This window comes from Urocampus carinirostris, chromosome 10 (assembly GCF_059441175.1).
Source record: "Urocampus carinirostris isolate Australia breed hairy pipefish chromosome 10, RoL_Ucar_1.0, whole genome shotgun sequence".
Classification (NCBI taxonomy): domain Eukaryota; kingdom Metazoa; phylum Chordata; class Actinopteri; order Syngnathiformes; family Syngnathidae; genus Urocampus; species Urocampus carinirostris.
In genome coordinates, this window is record NC_142358.1 from 16,488,702 (window position 1) to 16,507,702 (window position 19,001).

The 19,001-nt window shown below is 40.1% G+C and overlaps 2 protein-coding genes across 2 annotated transcripts; both read right to left on the bottom strand.

Annotated features, from left to right (window-relative positions):
• Positions 1–3,023: 3,023 nt before the first annotated feature.
• Positions 3,024–17,619, bottom strand: LOC148357926 (olfactory receptor-like protein DTMT). The gene is made up of 3 exons (XM_088346128.1): positions 17,584–17,619; positions 8,016–8,393; positions 3,024–3,557 (listed from the first exon to the last, which is right to left on the bottom strand). The coding sequence occupies exons 1-3, from the start codon at positions 17,617–17,619 to the stop codon at positions 3,024–3,026; spliced, it is 948 nt and encodes a 315-aa protein (XP_088202254.1).
• LOC148357927 (uncharacterized) lies at positions 9,466–13,224 on the bottom strand. The gene is made up of 3 exons (XM_088346057.1): positions 13,161–13,224; positions 11,458–12,585; positions 9,466–9,491 (listed from the first exon to the last, which is right to left on the bottom strand). The coding sequence occupies exons 1-3, from the start codon at positions 13,222–13,224 to the stop codon at positions 9,466–9,468; spliced, it is 1,218 nt and encodes a 405-aa protein (XP_088202183.1).
• Positions 17,620–19,001: the final 1,382 nt, after the last annotated feature.

Sequence of the window (19,001 nt, forward strand, 5' to 3'; positions counted from 1 at the left end):
CTTCTATCCTATGGACATGGGTTTTAACGCACAAGAAATGCGTGCCCTTAAGAATTCTCGTGCCGGCGTGATGAAGGGGCCCATCGTGGAGGAAAAGCCGGAGCTAGCGAAGCGGCTAGCGGCGTTATAAGTCTTCGGTACCATCCGTAATCATGGTAAATGCGAACTCACGACCAAATAAGATCATCGAGTGCTTTTGGAAAACATCGAAGCGCACAGGGAGCGCAGTTGCTGTGTTTTGCGGAAACGTGGCTCACGTTTAGCATTCCGGACGCTAACGTGTAGCCACCCGGAGCTACCCGGAGCGATCCGGCTTCAACGCCGCTAAACAGAGACACGAAAGCCGGGGGGAATCGGAGAGAAGGCGGACGGACTTGCTAACACGAGGTGGTGTATCCCTGGATTTTCGCAAAGAAAAGTTCTCCATCTGCCGCAAGGATGTCGAATTTTTGGACTGGCGTGACGTCATCCACTTCGCTACAAGCACCCCTCGGGCATCATGTTCATCTGTTAATAAACAACAGCGTAGACTGCTGGAAGTGTGAATTTCCCTACGGGGATGAATAAAGTATCTATCTATCTATCGATCTATCTATCTATCTATCTATCTATCTATCTATCTATCTATCTATCTATCTATCTATCTATCTATCTATCTATCTATCTATCTATCTATCTATCTATCTATCTATCTATCTATCTATCTATCTATCTATCTATCTATCTATCTATCTATCTATCTATCTATCTATCTATCTATCTATCTATCTATCTATCTATCTATCTATCTATCTATCTATCTATCTATCTATCTATCTATCTATCTATCTATCTATCTATCTATCTATCTATCTATCTATCTATCTATCTACAGAAGACATCTCTCCCGAGTGGGATGTGCTCAGAGTCAAGAACACACTCACATTCAGTCCCCTTTGCTCTTCCGAGCCTGACATCGAACATTAAGCCCAGAGTACAACAAGGGGTGAATTGCTGCCAAGTACCCTTTTATTAGCAGAGGGGCCCAACAGCATACACTGGTTTATCCCTTATGCATCATATGTGTCAATATTAGTCATTCTTAACTATCCTTCGCCATTCACATTCATCCCTAGCACACACTCTCGCGTTCGATTAAATTCCATTAAATGAACCGACCTCACCTCCAGAGCACATTAACCCCATTCATCCAACGTTATTTGAGCCTTCTTCTCATTCTATTTCCCACTACTACTGCACTACTACTATTGTTCATCAAACTCTCTCATCACACCACTTCTTCTCTTTACTTCTTCATTCCTTAACCTATCTAGTCGTGTCACTGCACACATACTACGCAAACATCTAATTTCAAAGACATTTAACCTATTACAATCATCTACTCTCAAAGCCCATGCCAATGAGGTATACATCACGGTTGGTACCACCACACCTTTGTACACTCCTCGCTTTCCATCCATTCGGAGATCTCTACATTTGACCAATCTGTTTAGCACACTCATTGCCTTGCACCCTTCATACACTCTCCTCTTTCCCATCCTCCTCCAACCACCACCTGCTACCACATACGAACACAAATACTTCAAACCATCTACCTCCTTCAACTTTACCCCATTCAACAAAATCCATAACCCACTTACTTCCCCATATCTCAAACACCTCATTAACTTACTCTTGTATGCATTCACCTTAAGCTTATTTTTCTTACACACTCCAAACCCCACAACAAAAGCACAGTCAGCCACCAAAGCACTGTCATCTGCAAATAACAGCTGACTTACATGAAACCCACCCTCACATACTATACCTGCTCTCTCTGATCTTACACGCACCTTGCGTGCAACTTCATCCATATACAAATTAAACAACCAAGGTGACATGACACATGCACTCGAACCGGACGTCAAAAAGCTGCGAGCCGGTGGAGACGGTCAGTGTTTGCAAGTGTGGTAAGCACGTCTACATGTTCTATTGCAACACAATGGTGCCATCTCTAATAACAAGTAATAATAGAAATTTAGAATATTTGCATCAATATCAATGGATTACTTTGTATTTTATTTGAGAAAAAAAAATCAAGCTACTCCACACAGAATCTTGTCATCATTTGTCATGGTTTTTAATCAAACTTTGTCCGCAATTGTTTTGAGCCACAGACAAGTACATTGGGGGTAAGAACAGGTATAGAGGTATAGAAAAATCAAGCCCAAATCGACTCAGGTTATTTAAACCCGACCCAGACTGATTCTGTAAAATCTTGCAGAAGTGGACTCAAGTGATGAGAAGCAGGAACTGAGGCTTAAAATTAGGAAGGTTTTTATTAACAAAATAAGGAACAAAGTAACAGACAAACAAGGCAGACTAAACTTCCAATTAAATTTCCAAACAAGAAACCGGACACAAAAGAAAATTAACCTAGCAATGGAAAAGCAAGGAACTAAGTAACAATAATAATAAAAAAAAAAAAAGTTGGCGCCAAACAATAACACAATATCAAAGCCAGAAACAGGAAACAAAAAGAAAAGCAGATGTAGTGTTAACAAAGTAAATTAAATGAAATGACATCACCACCAAAGGATCCAGGGGGAAGCTTCCAGCTCCTAACAAGTAAATCTTTAAGAATCTAGAGCGGTGAAAGAGGGAACGAGAGATAAAGGAGATCAATAAGGGTTGGATAATTAAGAAAAAGGTTGCGAGAGAGAAGCCTGGCCTTATTCAAACCTAATGATGTACATTTAAGGTCAGCAATCGGGTCGGGCTTAGTTTTGGGCTTGAATTCACTGTAGAATATACTCAGAGTGCAAATCCTATCATATTGAACATACAATATTCCATCAGTACCGCATAGGTAACTCGGCCTATTCCAAATTGGATACAAACTGTTCATGATTTAAGATCCTCCAGCAAACAATCCTTAAACAGAAAAAGGAAAGTAAGCTTCATCATAAGTCATTGCTCGCAACTGATCCTAGAGCCAGACACAGTTGACCTGTTTCATCGAGGTAAGAGTAGCGCTCTACTGCCTACCGATGAAAGCCGAGCGCGAGGGCAGCCGGGAGCCTTTGCACCAAATTTGCGAAGACTCGCCGCCGCAGATGCTGCAGGTTAATGCCGTAGATGAGCGGATTGAGGAGGGGTGGCGCAACCATGAACAACACGGCTAGAGCATGCCGAACTCCTTCCACCCGGCCGCCGCCGTAGCGCTCGAACAGGGCGTCGAAAAGCAGCGAGCCGGTAAAGACGCTCAGGGTTAATATGTGCGGTAAGCACGTCTGCACGAAGCGTCGGCGATCACGCCGAGAACGCAGCGAGGACCGCACCAGGTGCCCGTAGGAAAAGCCGATGAGGACGGTTTGCGTCACGTGCAGGATGATCAGGGCGAAACCGTAGACGTTGTTGATGGTGGTGTCCACACAGGACAGTTTGACCAGCGCCCAGTTGTTGCAGAAGAGCCGGCGGAGCCGCCGGCCGCATAGCGGCAAGCGGGCGGTCAGAAATGTCCCGAGTCCTGACTCAATCACCGGCAACCCCCAGGACAGAAGCAGCAGCATCCATAACTTTGAGGACAGAAGATCAGAAAAGAACGTGGTTGTAATACCTGTTCAACTCCCATCCAAACTCCAAAGTACAAATCGAAGTCATGAATTATGCCGTTTTTGACAAAGTATCGGTTTAAATTTGCACACAGTAGTTCTCAGCTCGGTGGCCTTGGGGGTAGGGCGCCCGCTCCGAGACTGGGAGGTCGCTGGTTCAAGCCTCGGGCGAGTCGTACCTAAGACAACATTGGTACTCATTGCCTCCCTGCTTGGCGCTCTGCATTAAGGTTTGGAATTGGGGGGTTTGGCCACCTAATGACTCCAACACATCAGTTGGGTTGAGCGATGGGGCTGGGAATCCCCTCCTCCTTATCAATCTCCCAGAAAGAGTAAGGAATGTGTTCTTGACTCTAGCCACCTCTCACTAGGGGGATATGGCTTCGGTTTATATATATATATATATATATATATATATATATATATATATATATATATATATATATATATATATATATATATACTGTTTATAGTTCTCAAACGCAAGGGCATAGATTTCCCAGATATGCCAAATCTGTCCACAAGTCGCCAGATCCACATGGCACTCACACCCGATCAGCACACGTGAACCAGTTAAGGCCCAGACCGTCAGTCTGGCAGTCGAAATGATTGGTTCGGGGCTGCTATGGGGCAGACTTTGCAGACCGAGGTCACCACCGCAGGGAGTGAAAGCAGGTGGACCGAGAAGCTGTTGGACACCAGTGAACTGGTGCGGATGTGTTTGACTGATTTGGACAAAACCTTTCAGCACATTTGGCCCAGTTCTGGTCCAGGTAGATTCTGCTGTTTAGGTTGGTTTTCGCATTGGTGAGGATATGAGGATTTTTTTAGGGTGATCACATAATATTCGTGAGGACAAAACAAGGATTGCTCGATTCGGTGGGGACATGGCACGTTTTTTTTAAGTGAGCACATATTATTCGGGAGCATGGCGGCTGGGTGGTTAGCGCGTCCGCAGCACAGTTCTAAGGTCATGAAATCGAACCTTCCTGTGTGGAGTTTGCATGTTCTCCCTTTGCTTGCGTGGGTTTCCCCCGGGCACTCCAGTTTACTCCCGCATTCCAAAAACATGCATTCAGGTAAATTGGCCGGTTCAAATTGTCCTTAGGTGTGAATGAGCGAGTGAGTTGTCTGTCTCTGTGTGCCCTGTGACTGGCTGGTAACCAGTTGCCCACTGCCCGAAGATAGCTGGGATGGGCTCCAGCACCCCCGTCACCCTACCCAGGATAAGCAGTGCAGATAATTGATGGATGGATAATATTCAGGGGGACAACATGGAGGAGTGGGTGAGTACTATGGAGGAATTACAACAATATTTCCATTAAGAATACAGGGGACCCAATTCAAGGACAAATGAGAAAAATGGACAGACTATAAATAATGAAGGACAACACTTCCGCAAAACGGAGACAGAACTTTTAAAATGACTTGATAGGTATGAAATGAGAAGATATTCCCCAACACTGCAATATTTTAACTGTTTTTGTCTTTTGTTTGTTGTCCATTCAAAAAAACAAAAATAGCACAATAAAAAGGGAAAAATATTATATGATTGCTTCATGTTTGTGCCAACATGTCTATTCCAATGGTCTTGCATGAATGTCATTTTGGCCTACTGTCATCAATGTTTTAGATTTGTCTGTCCTCTAACGCACCTAATTCAAATCTTTAGCTCATAAGCACGCTAGTCACACAGCAAACTTTGGCTACCCGTCTATAATGGTCGTTGCATTGACCCAAGTGCCCAACTCTTGACAACCACCCTCCTCATTTGAATCGAAGTGCTGATGGAAAGCATTTTACGCATCCACGACCCCAGAACTCCAGGACCATAGTTCGACCTGGTTCTATAGTCGGCCCTGCCTTTTATTTATTGGGGTGTAATATTACTGCGAGCAACATTGTACACGATTTTGTTTGTCTTGAAGTTTTAACATGGAAAAGTGACAGGCGATTTATACTAGTTTGCCTATTGTTTGTGAAATCCTCATAAGTCTAGCTGTTGATGCTGTTAATAAGCAAAGAAATACACTTTCTTTTACGTATGTACATTACTGTACATAATTGAGGAAACTAATGATGTAGATTTTGTTTTAAAGGAAAATGTTTATTATATTATTTTCATGCACACTTTTCCATTTATTATAATTCACGTTTTAAGTATTTTCTTCTAGTATTTCACTATATATTCTACTTGCCCACACTTTTCGTGTAAATATGTGTAAAATGGTACTCATGTCTATGTTCTTGCACATGTTGACTGCACTATGCTAACTGCTCACCTTGCACAATGTGGACCATTTTTTTCTGCACTATGATGACTATGTTTGCACCAATGCATATGTTGACTATTTTTTTTTTTTGCACTATGATGACTTTTGCACCAAATGCAAAATTGCACAACCCTTGCGATACCAACTGTATTACGATACTAACTGTATGTAACATCCTACATTCCGACATTTATTGTGTAAATATCATGTAAATTATAACTATAGCCTTATCCTCCTTGTTTTATAACCTTATCTTCTCTGTTCCTTTATCTTCTTGGCTTTTTACCTCACTGTGAATGTGTCATGCCCAATTTCGTTGTCACAATATGTTAACCCAATAAAGGTATATCCTATTCTATTCTATTCCATTCTATTCTAATACTATGATCACATACATATTTTTTTTTAAATATTACACTGCACACTGTGAGGGTAATTCACAGGATTTTTCTGATTTCATTATATTTTTTTCTAGCATTTTTCCAAAGGTTTTCCTTTTTTCTATTAAACTACGTGGGAATCTAAATTCAATTAGGATTAAAAAGAGCAAAATTGTCTGCCACTGTCATTTTCTTTTTTTTTTAACTTAAAACTATATTAACTAATAACCAAAATTGTCATCCAGAAGGATCCTTTTATATATTCTTTTTCTTATTTTACTCTAGAAAAGTACAACATAAAATGTGCAACATGCACTCAAATCAAGGCCCAACTAAACTTTCCAAGTGTCATTGTGTTTTTAAATCTACCTTAGATACATTTACAATAGTGCATACTCACCTACTACCGTTTTATGCATTAGACTACCGCTTTTCACCCCTTAAATTGCGTACTGATTAAAACATTTTTTTACAATTTTTTGAGAACATGAACCATAAAAGAAAAATTGACTGCAGACTAGTATTTTAATCTAAGGGTGCCTTATCTTGAAGCAAGACTAAGGCCGCACTAGATTTTCTTTCTGGTAAAAGATGCGGCTTCTGTTCTTTTTTTTTTTTAAAAGCACGTTTTTTCCTAATATTCTGGATATGGATAGTGTTTCGCACGTAAAAATAGAGTGCGTGATAATATCCATCTCGTTGTCGTTCATGCAAAAATCACACAGCTCGATCCCCAACAGGATCTTATAATAACCATCATGCTTTTACATTTGCTTACACTTTACACAAATCCTCTATAGCAGGGGTGTCAAACCCGTTTGAGCTCGGGGGCCACAAGGTAGGAAAAACCACTATACATGTGGGCCGGACTAGTAGATTAAAGAGGAAGAAAAAGGGGTAGAGGGAGTAAAATAAAGAAAGAGAGTGAAAGAGAGAAAGGAGCGGAGAAAGACAGGAAAAAGAAAGAGAAAGGAAAAAGTGACAAAAAGCAAAAGAGAGAGAGGGGTAGATAGAGCGCAATAGAGAGAGGAGAAAGGGGGAAAAAGAACAACTGAGACAATCCGAGCGAAAGAAAAAGGAAAAAGGAGAGATAGAATGGGGAAGTGAGATTAAGAAACAAAGAAATTAAGAAAAAAGAAAGAGGAAGAAAGAGAAAGAAAGAGCAACAGAGATAATCAGAGAGAAATAAAAAGGAAAAATGAGAGATGGAATGGGCAAATTAGATAAAGAAAGAAAGTCAGAAAAAAGAAAGAAAGGAAGAAAGAGAAAGGGAGAGAGAGAAATAGAAAGAGAGACAAATGAGGAGGGTAAAGAGGAGAAACAGAGAAAGAAAATAAGAAGAGAAAGAGGGGAAGAGAGACACAGAGACAAAAGAGAAAAAACAAAGGGAGACACAAAGAGAGTGGGAGAGGAACGGAAGAAAGAAAAGAGGGAGTAAGAAAGAGACAGAAAGAGACAAAAATGAAAAGAAAAAAGAGAGGAAGAGAGAAAGTGAGACAGTAAGAGCAAAAGAGAAAATGAGAGAGAGAAAAGGGGACAGAGCAAGAGAGAGAAAATAAAAACAATTCAACTACACATGCTTTTGGAGCTGTGCCTGGCTTTGGTGATATCAAGTGGACCTATTTGAAACTGCAACCCATTTTTCTATGGTGTTTTCTCGGCATCGTTCCCCGAGCCAAATTAAAACCCTTGACGGAACTGATCCGGCCCCCGAGCTGCACGTCCAACACCCCTGCTCCCTAGCGCGCGTCAGGACTTTGCATACGGACCTTCTGCGGTGTCATGATAGTGAAGTACACCAGGGGGCGGCAGATCGCCACGTAGCGGTCGTAGGCCATCACAGTCAGGCTGGCAAACTCACTGAAAACGTAAAGGTAGAGCACCAAATTTTGCACCAGGCAGCCCACGTACGGCACCGTGTGCTTTTCCGAAAGCAGGTCGTGAAGCAGTTTTGGGTAAAAGCACGAAGCGCCGAGCGTATTGTTGGCGCACAGGTTGCATACCAGCACGTAGATGGGCTGGTGCAGCGTTTTCTCTGCCGCCACCGTGGCCATAAGCATCCCGTTCATCAAAAGGGTCAGGATGTACGAGCCCAGCGCCAAAACAAAGTAAACGTGCCGGCGGTGGGGCGCTAAACCGGCTAAGCCGTCCAGCTCCAGCACCGACGGTGTCAACCAACTGACGTTCATGACTGCTAAAAAGTCTCAGAAACCTATGAAATTGCTCGAATGTAGAAAAGCGATAAACAACCAGCAAACAGTGATGCAAACAAATAACAACACGCGCCAAAAGCACCATAACAGATTAAAAATGAACAAACATATTTCCTTGGTCAAATGGAAGCAAGTCAAAACACACCATGCACTCAAAATTTGTCTTCAAAGTAACAAAAAAAGTGCTCATTCCCAAGGACACAGAGGACCAATTCTTAAACTGTTCTTAGTCACACTGAAAACATTAAAAACAAACTGATTAAACATCGTCGAAAATCCCACACCGGAACATCCTTCGAAACCAAAAAACAAAAACTATTACGATTGACAACAGCATACAGTTGTCAACACACATTACAACATTTAAAGACGGTTCAGTGTAGTCACAGATGAACATCAGTTATTTAAAAAAAAACATAGAAGACACATAACCACATAAAAAGCATAAAAAAATATATGAATTTGCATTTATATTCAAGACAAAACAATAGAAAAACAGTGAACATTCAGCTAAAAGCATCAAAATCACAAACACATATTAGCATTTAGGTCAAAACGTATTCAAATTTCATCCAGTCAGCACATAAAATGTATGCAAGAAAACATAAAAACTCTTTAAAAGGAATATATAAATAAAAAAACACCATCTACGGACAAAACGCTTATTTCCCTTTCATGAAAAACAATTCACAATGTCAAAACTAGCCTGAAAACTGCACCACTTGACTGAAACAGTATACGATACATGTTTGTAGTTCTGTCGAACGGAACCTATCCTCCACGTGCTCGCAACCCTTGAAAACAAAATCCGTACACAAAAGCAACGTTACATTGATAGCCAACTGCTTTTCTGAATGACTGCAAGAAAAAGTGAAAACCCTTCTAGAACCTTCCTGATTTTCTCTGAGTGGCTCAGATCAAAACGGGAGAAACATATTAGCAGCCATGTTCTCGTTTTCCGTCGAAATGCTGAAAATGTGCAAAATCTTGCGTGCGGTCGTGACCACTAAACAAGATGAGAGAAGTTGAGCCCTGGAGGAAAAGATTTAAAATGAGAATAAATAGGGATACAATCATATTTAAATGGACATTGACGGACAGAAATGCATTTACCTCTTAAAAAAAACGTACAAAAAAATACAAAGACGATACAATGAGGAAAGTTGGAGGGCGATGGATCTTTTATCGACCGAAATTTCCCAAGCCACGCCCCCTCATCATTAACCACTCCTTTGCATGGCATTTTCTAACGTGATTGTCTTGAGCTTTATATTTGATAAGGCAGCATGATTGGATTTTATTGGATTATTTTTGTGTGTTCCTTAGCTTGTGAGTACTCGACAAGTGGTGCTTATAGTACTAGTAGTATATGGATACAGCACTGCAATGGAACTGTTGGCATCGAACTAGGCCAGGGGTCTCCGACCTTATTCAATTTGAGAGCTCATTTTTGATACTTAAATAGCGCAAATGGCACCCAGTTTGATATACATTTCTAGAATAACAAATGTTCATGTTATTACTTTGTTGTTACTATGTTATTAAGTCAAGTCAAGTCAAGTCATTTTTATTTGTATAGCCCTAAATCACGAAGAGTCTCAAAGGGCTTCACAGATTATTACACTATATTACACAGACTATTTTTTTCAGCCGACGAGAAGAGTAGGTTATTCATATGCTATGGAGTAGAAGTGAGTTTTAAGTTTAGATTTAAACATTTCCACTGAGGTTGCAGATCGGATCTCAGGGGGAAGAGCATTCCACAGCACCGGTGCCCGGATGGAGAACGCTCTCGAACCAGCAGAACACTTCTTTGCTCTTGGGATCACCAGAAGACCGGCACTCTCAGATCGTAGGCTTCGGACCGGGACGTAGGGGCAAATCAGATCTGAACGATAAGAGGGAGCAAGTCCATGTATGATTTTGTACAATACTAAGAGAACCTTGAAGTCACATCTATGGCTAACTGGGAGCCAATGCAGGTTAGCCAAAATCGGTGTTATGTGTTCGTACTTTTTTGTCCTAGTTAAAAGCCTCGCTGCAGCATTTTGTACCAGCTGAAGTGACTTGATTCTAGACTTCGGGAGACCAGAGAGTAGTGCATTACAGTAATCAAGACGGGAGGTGACAAACGCATGAATTATAATTTCCGCATCTGACTGAGACAGTATTGAACGGATTTTAGCGATGTTACGAAGATGGAAGAAAGCGGTTCTAGTAGTTTTCTTTACATGCATTTCAAAGGATAGATCAGGGTCAAATATGACACCTAAATTTTTAACTGAGTCACTCTGTGTGATGTGACATTTGTCAATGTTCACAGCAATTTTTGAGAATATATCACGGCATTTAGATGGACCAATGACTAACATTTCGGTCTTTTCAGAGTTAAGACGCAAGAAATTGAGTGACATCCACTCTTTTATCTCAATGAGGCAGGCCTCCAAATTTCCACAGTTTAGTGTGTGAGATTCCTCCAACGGAAGATATAGTTGAGTGTCGTCTGCGTAGCAGTGGAAGCTAAAATTGTACTTGCGAATAATATCACCTAATGGAAGCATGTAAATACTGAAAAGAAGGGGGCCAAGCACTGAACCCTGCGGAACACCGCAGGTAACGTTAAAGGGCTCAGATGTCATTTCACCATATTTAACACAGTGCGTCCTATCTGAGAGGTAGGATCTGAACCACGAGAGGACGGTTCCTGAGAGACCAATCCATTTTTCCAACCGTTCTAGTAGGAAATTGTGGCGCACTGTGTCAAAAGCAGCACTAAGATCCAGCAGCAGCAAAAGTGATGAAGCGCCAGAATCCATTGCCAGTAGGAGATCATTTGTTACCTTGATCAGAGCTGTCTCAGTAGAGTGGTTAGCCCTGAATCCTGATTGCATGGATTCAAAAAGGTTATTCTCGGATATGAAAACATTTAGCTGCTGTGCCACTACTTTTTCAAGTACTTTAGAGAGGAAAGGTAGGTTTGACACAGGTCTATAATTACTTAAGATTTCTGGATCAAGGTTGGGTCTTTTCAGTGTGGGTTTAATAACGGCGGACTTAAAAGCTGCTGGAACTACACCTGAGGAGAGTGATATGTTTATAATATTTAGAACTGAAGGTCCAAGGACGCCAAAAAGACTTTTAATAAGTGAACCTGGGAGCGGGTCGAACTGGCAAGTTGTCGGTTTGGCCGCATTCACCACCTGTTTGAGATCATCAAGTGACAGTTCACTAAAACGGGACAATTTCCCAGGACAGCCACCCTGTCGTGCATCTGTAGATTTCAGCCCTTTAGTATGTGTGGTATTAATAATTTCTTTAGCAATTTCTTCCTGTATGCATTGAATCTTCTTAGTAAAGAAGACCATTAAGTCATGAGCAGAGTGCGTCGAACTATCTGCAGTAGTCTGTTGCCTTGTAAGCGATGCTACAGTTTCAAAAAGTGCTTTGGGATTGTTCTTTTGAGACGCAATCACCTTCGAAAGATAGGCCGATTTTGCAGAGGCAAGGGCCGCTTTATACTTTAACAAGCTGTCACACCATGTTTGATGGAAAACCTCAAGCTTGGTAGTGCGCCATTTTCTTTCCAATTTCCTGCATTCTTGTTTAAGGGTTCTAGTTTCATCAGTAAACCAAGGCGTGCGTCTTTTAGGACGTGATTTTGGCTTCATGGGCGCTATTAAATCCAGGACACTAGTCAGGGTGGTATTGAAATCATTTATGAGTGAGTCTATCGGGCCATTGTATGAAGGAAAGGACGCAACTGCTCCAGGAAGTAGTTCAAAGAGCTCAGAAACTGTGCCAGTGCTTATATTGCATCCTCTAAATCCTTCAGCTTTTTTAACACTACTTTTAGCTAGCACCTCAAATGTAACTAAATAATGATCCGAGATAACGGTAGTACACGGTAACACCATGATGTTTGAGGTTAAAACTCCTCGAGTCAGAATCAAGTCTAGCGTGTTCCCATCTTTATGGGTTGGCAAATCAACCAGTTGATTAAAACCAAATGCATCAATTAGAGAATTAAACACAATAGTAAGTGAACTGAGTGGGGAGTTCATATGAATGTTAAAGTCCCCCATAATTATAATTTTGTCTGCATAGGTAACTAGTTCAGACAAAAGTTCTATTAAGAAAATCTTTCACTGCACAAGAGTAAGGTCAACAAAAACATAGTGCCAGAGAACATCCATAAATTATTCATTCGGAAAGAAGGAAATTATAACTTAAGGGGCTGTAGTGAATTCAGGATCCCAAAGGTGAGAACCACCAGGAGAAGTATGTGTGTGGAGTCAAGCTCTGGAACGGTTTGCAAGATGAGATCGAACAATGTCCAACTATTCACCTGTTCAAATTTAAATACAAAAAAACATTCCTAGCGGAATACAGAAATGTAGAAAATCGGGTATGAGTGATACGAGAGATTGGGAATAGTGCGACTAGAACTATGGTTGACTATTTTTGCTATTGTTATATCATAATTAATATTATTACAATTGTTGTTATATAACTGGTGTATTTAATAGGGGAGATGAAGGGATAAGGAATATAAGCATTTGCTTCTGACTACCCCTTTTCGAACACATTATGTAATATTATTTTGTTGTTGAGTTATTGTTTTTGTTCTGTTTCTATCTTAATGTTCGAATAAAGTTTTCATTCATTCATTCATTTATTGGAAGGAAGTCAGGAATTTTCTACTTTCTGACACCATTTTCTGGCTTAAGTCATCATTGCAGCCCCTGTCGATCTCTGTTTTTGGCATGTGCAAGTATGTGCATTTTTTAGATGAATATATATGTACATTTTCGGGGTTTGGGTTGGCGTTTGGACTATATTTGAAATAGGCCTTTTCTTACTTTCACCATTTTCATGCTACAGTAACAAGAAAACGCGGGGACGAGCATGAAATCACTCTCCACCCTCACTCCCCCTTTGCCCCTTCCAGGCTTTCTTGTGTGTTTTCCGTCCCAGAACAGAGTTGCTAAAAGTAAGGTGGAAAAAATATAAAGGCTCTTTGAAATCAGTTGGGCATTGTTAACACTAACTGTCAACGATGATATTTTCAGAACAGGTCCGCGGGCACTTCAGCTGTCCTTAGGAGTCACCCTGGTGTCTGCAGTTGCTACATTGGAAACCCCTGAACTAGGCAATTGCCTACATTGCCACTTGTCAGAGGAGATGCTGCTTTAAACCCATAACCTCCATTTCACAATGCATGAATTAGTTTTATTGTGTTTTCCTAAATTCAATACAATAACCATAGTAATTAGATATAACTATAGTGGCTATTGTACTGTTGCTTGCTTTACTGTTCTGACTTGGTTTTAAATTTTCCGGACTTTCAAAACATAATGATCGACAAAAAAATATAATTAAGTACTGCCCTGGATATTGGATCGCAGCCAAAACAGTGCAGTCCATTTAAGCAAGCCACAATGGCATTCTTCAGCGGCCAGAACTGAAAGAAAAGCAAGCCACAACAGCATGCCTCCCATCAAAAAGTGCCTTCTGCTATCCTCGGTCGCAGCAATATGAGATGGTGGATAATGGATCGCAGTTGCACGAGTGCAGTTGATTTTAGGCAGAAAAAAAGTAACGGCCAAAAAAAAAAGATTTGCCAGGTTCGACAAAAGTGAAGTCCCAAATTGCAGGGATGTGCGGTCAGGGATAATGCATTGTTGCTGCACAATTGCAGTCCGATTTTTGTAGACAAACAGCAAAAAAGAGCCGCCAGGCCCGACAAAAGTGAGCTCTACTGCTCCCAGCTCACAGTAATATGAGATCTTGGATAATGGATAGCGACCACACGATTGCAGTCAAATTTTATGGCAATACCTGACGTTAGATGATTGGACAAGATTTATGAAATAAGAATAATGCGAGAGCCTGTGTCCTATTTTAACAAATATGCCACTTTAAACTTGTCTCCCTTTTGCAGTTACTTAAGATCAGTATATCTGATTTTGACAATCAATTTTTAAACAAATAATAGTTTCAAAACAAGGTGCAAGCAAAGTTCTTATGTAAAAATGTCACAAAATACCTCAAGCAAGGATACTGCTATATTTGCCTTCAGTGAAGACGGCGCTGGGCAGACAGAAATATGCTGTGTGCATAGCGTCACTCACAGCTACTGCTCACCTAATTAAATTGCTCTGTGTGCTTGGCAGGCGTATTTGGTTGTTTACAGTTTTTCTGTGGGTTTTCATTATCAGGTGTCTTCAGACCGAACCTAAATTGTTTATAGAACTTCCATATAAAGGATTCCTTAGTGATGTTTAGCCAAAAGGGGGTCTATTGGTATGACACCTTGATTGTAAACTCAAGACTGTGCCCTAAATATACGGTAACAAACGATTTTAATTCTAGTGTGCTGCAGATATACGCGCAATGGATTTGACATCGAGTCTATCAGAATTATAACGCGACAGATTAAATTTACATTGGTACAATTTTATCTCCGAGCCACACGTACTCATAAAAAAGAGCAATATATGGCTCGCAAGCAATAGGACCCCTGTGACATAGCATGCGGTTTATTGATAAAAGGACAGTTTCTGAATAATTTGTCTCGAACTACTAGCCGTAGGCCTGCTGAAAATGGTGAATAATGGGACCTTTGTAATGTACAGTTGTCTTGTGGTTAGTATTTGAAAATACCTTTAATAATACCTTTTACTATGTTTTAGAACATGGCGGGTGTCACGACACAGAAGAGTACCGCAAAAAACAATATCTTATTTGCATTAAAGGTGGTGTTCGTAATTTCAAAATACTCCACTTGCTGAAGCCAACCTCTGGCTGAAATCATCATTGCAGCCTCTGTAAAGATGCTTATATGGCGCGTGCACCTACGTGTCTCTATAAGATGGGCTTGAATAAACTCTTCTTTTTTCATCTTTTTGGAGGTTTGGGTTGGCATTTGGACTGTGTTTGGAACAGTCCTTCTCTTACTTTCACCATTTGTTTCCTAGAATAAAAGAAAACCTCAAGCGCACGCGTTTAACCACGCCTTCTTTCCTCCAGCCTAATTCTCTCTGTGTCCAGAACACAGATGATAAAAGTAAGATAAAAGCAGATAGGCCCGCCCGGGGAAAATAAAAATAAAGAGGATCTTTTAACTCAGTTGGGCATTGTTAAGACACACTTGATAGAGAAGATATTTAATTTTTTAACTGTTTAACTGTTTAATGAGAAAAATGTTGACAGGAAGTCTTACAAGCGGGACCGAAACGCATTTACATTGTTTATCTCACTGTTGTTAAACATGTTGATGGACATCAAGTGTCAACACAACACGTTTGTCCCTTGGAAGCTAATTAGAATGTAGCCACTAAAGCCCTGATGTGAATCTCATGGGACCATTAGCAAAAAGTTACTGACCTTGACCCTTTTGAACACATAAACATGCGAGGTGCAGATGTGGTTTGGCGCGCTCGCTTACATTGGTAGGGACACAAACTCCAAAGTATACTTGGACACAAATTAGGAGACCAACAAGGACAGAAAAAAAATTGTTCTAGAATGCCACATAACAAACTCTGGAACCCTCACAAGGACCAATACTTATAATGACTCAATAATCAAGCTGGAGTGTCGTATGTGTTTATGATATAACCATGGCACCTTTAGACATTGTCCCTTGATACTTAACCTCTGGTTGGCCTCTTGATGTTTCGATCATCCCCAGAATCCAAATATGAAGATCCCCTGGAGAGATCATTAGCAACCAAGTTAAAGTCAATGTTACATCATTGTCGCTGGACACAAACGAGTAAACAAAGTGTTTAGCCAAGTCACTGGGGAAAGAGACGAACAGACAGACGTGTCGTTTTGTTTTTGAAGTAAAATCTGAATAAGATAATAATACTAGTCCAGTTTAAGTCACATTTTCAGAAAGAACTTTGCTGTGGATTTATTTAAAAATGGCTGTCCAAACTTTTCAGAAAGCGGGCCAGATTTGGTAAGATGAGAATGTGTGAGGGCTGATTATTGAGCCTGGAATTCTTTAAACGGTCCTGCAATAAATTCAGGTTTGCAGTGCTTGGCAATCAGCGCTGCGACCTCGTAGCTCGACTTTGTAGCATTTTCAATTGACTTAGCTTTTTTTAGTCAGCATGTTTCATCTGGCTGTGCATCTTGATATTATATTCCACAGTCTCTAGGCAAATTAGGCAGACGTAGTTGTTTCGGATTTTAGAGAAAAAAATCACTGGGGTGGGCTAAAATTTTCACAGAAAGCAAAAGGCAAGGGGCCAAAGGGCTACTGCCATCATCTCTTACTGTCAACATTACTGGCAAGTCACAAATTATGTACTATATGACAGAGGCCGTGAGACAGTAAAACATTTATCACGGGCCGAAACTGGCCCCTGGGCCGGATTTTGGACATGCTTGGCCTAAGCTCTCCTATGTTGGGATAGAGCCAAGTTTCAACATGCGTTCTAAATAATATGCATAATACATACTTGTTTACCCCAGCTAATAGCTCCCCTTTTCCGTGACTGCATTTCCTTTTTTAAGCGATAATAAACCTTAAAATACAATGCGGCTCTCATTGAATCACAGCAAGAAAGCCTATGTAGAATGCCGCAACGATGATGACGTGGTTGTCTGTTCATCAGTGACCGAGAGAATCCGGATTACAGACGAAATGGGCAAGACGTGATTGGTCTAACATAAAAACAAATTTGTTTTTAAAATCATTTAATCTGTACGTGACCTGTTACAACACTCTGGTAGAGGAGTTTGTGTGTCCAAATGAGCTATGTTGTCTTCGGTCTTCAAATCCCTGGTAGGGTCACCCATGACAAATAAATCCTAGGTGAGGGGGCAGAGGAAACAAAGCTGACAGACCCCTTAGAATGGAAAACAACTTTCATTGGACCACAATTACCATTACATTGTTTAAATGCTTTTTATCCCATATGTTATATGAGGTATTTTTGTATTCTATATCTCTTATTTCCTTTTATTCTTTAACATGAAGATATCTATCTATCTATCTATCTATCTATCTATGGAAAATAAGCATCTGGTTATGACTACCCCTTTTCGAAAACTTTATGTGACATTATTTTTTGTTGTTGACTCATTCTTTTTGTTCTGTTTTTATTTTAATGTGCAAAATAAAGTTTACATCTATCCATCCATCCATCTATCTATCTATCTATCTATCTATCTATCTATCTATCTATCTATCTATCTATCTATCTATCTATCTATCTATCTATCTATCTATCTATCTATCTATCTATCTATCTATCTATCTATCTATCTATCTATCTATCTATCTATCTATCTATCCATCTATCCATCCATCCATCCATCCATCCATCCATCCATCCATCCATCCATCCATCCATCCATCCATCCATCCATCCATCCATCCATCCATCCATCCATCCATCCATCTATCTATCTATCTATCTATCTATCTATCTATCTATCTATCTATCTATCTATCTATCTATCTATCTATCTATCTATCTATCTATCTATCTATCTATCTATCTATCTATCTATCTATCTATCTATCTATCTATCTATCCCTCTATCCATCGATCTTCCATTAAACGAAGAAACACACAGACAAGCAGAAAACACGGCTTTATCAGAAGTCAATATGAACAAACAGAATGGTAACAACGTAAAAAAGTTTTTTGAAAGATCCTGTCTGAATCATGTACTAAAAGTTTCAAACGAGCACTCTTGAGTAAGAAAATACAAATTCCAAGGCCAATGGGTAGCTGAGCCCTCGAAAGTCCCATTTGAGCCGGTTTTACAAGTCTCCTCCCTCTAATACAGTCAAGTCAAGTCAATTCAGAGTTATTTGTATTGCTCTTAATCAATAATTGTTCAATAGGGCCACACATACCATGATTATAACATCCCCTGATCTGAAAACTACACGAGCGTAAAGGTAAAACTAAACCCAAAAACGACCATATAAATCAGGTGTGTTTTTGGAAGGAAACATCTTAAATGCCACATTTGGGAACTTTTTGTTCATAGATGGATGAGGCATGATATTAGCAGCTATTTTTTTAATATAGATTGCCTTTGTTAAGGTGCAATAACATAAGAAAATACTTAAAAACACAAAAAAAGAAGCGATAGATAGATAGATAGATAGATAGATAGATAGATAGATAGATAGATAGATAGATAGATAGATAGATAGATAGATAGATAGATAGATAGATAGATAGATAGATAGATAGATAGATAGATAGATAGATAGATAGATAGATAGATAGATAGATAGATAGATAGATAGATAGATAGATACTTTATTCATCCCCGAAGGGAAATTCACATTTCCAGCAGCATCCCTGAGCTGAGAACAGTACAATAATAAAGCCAAAAGAATACAATACACAAATACCCAGGGTGACGTGCAAATGCCCACTGTAGCGTGTTATATAGAATAAAAATAATAATAGATAGCTACAGCAGCACGTGTGAAACTACATCCACATTCGTCATTGCGGTTCCGTTTTTTTTTTTTTACCCCTAATGTGAATGTAACACGAGGCA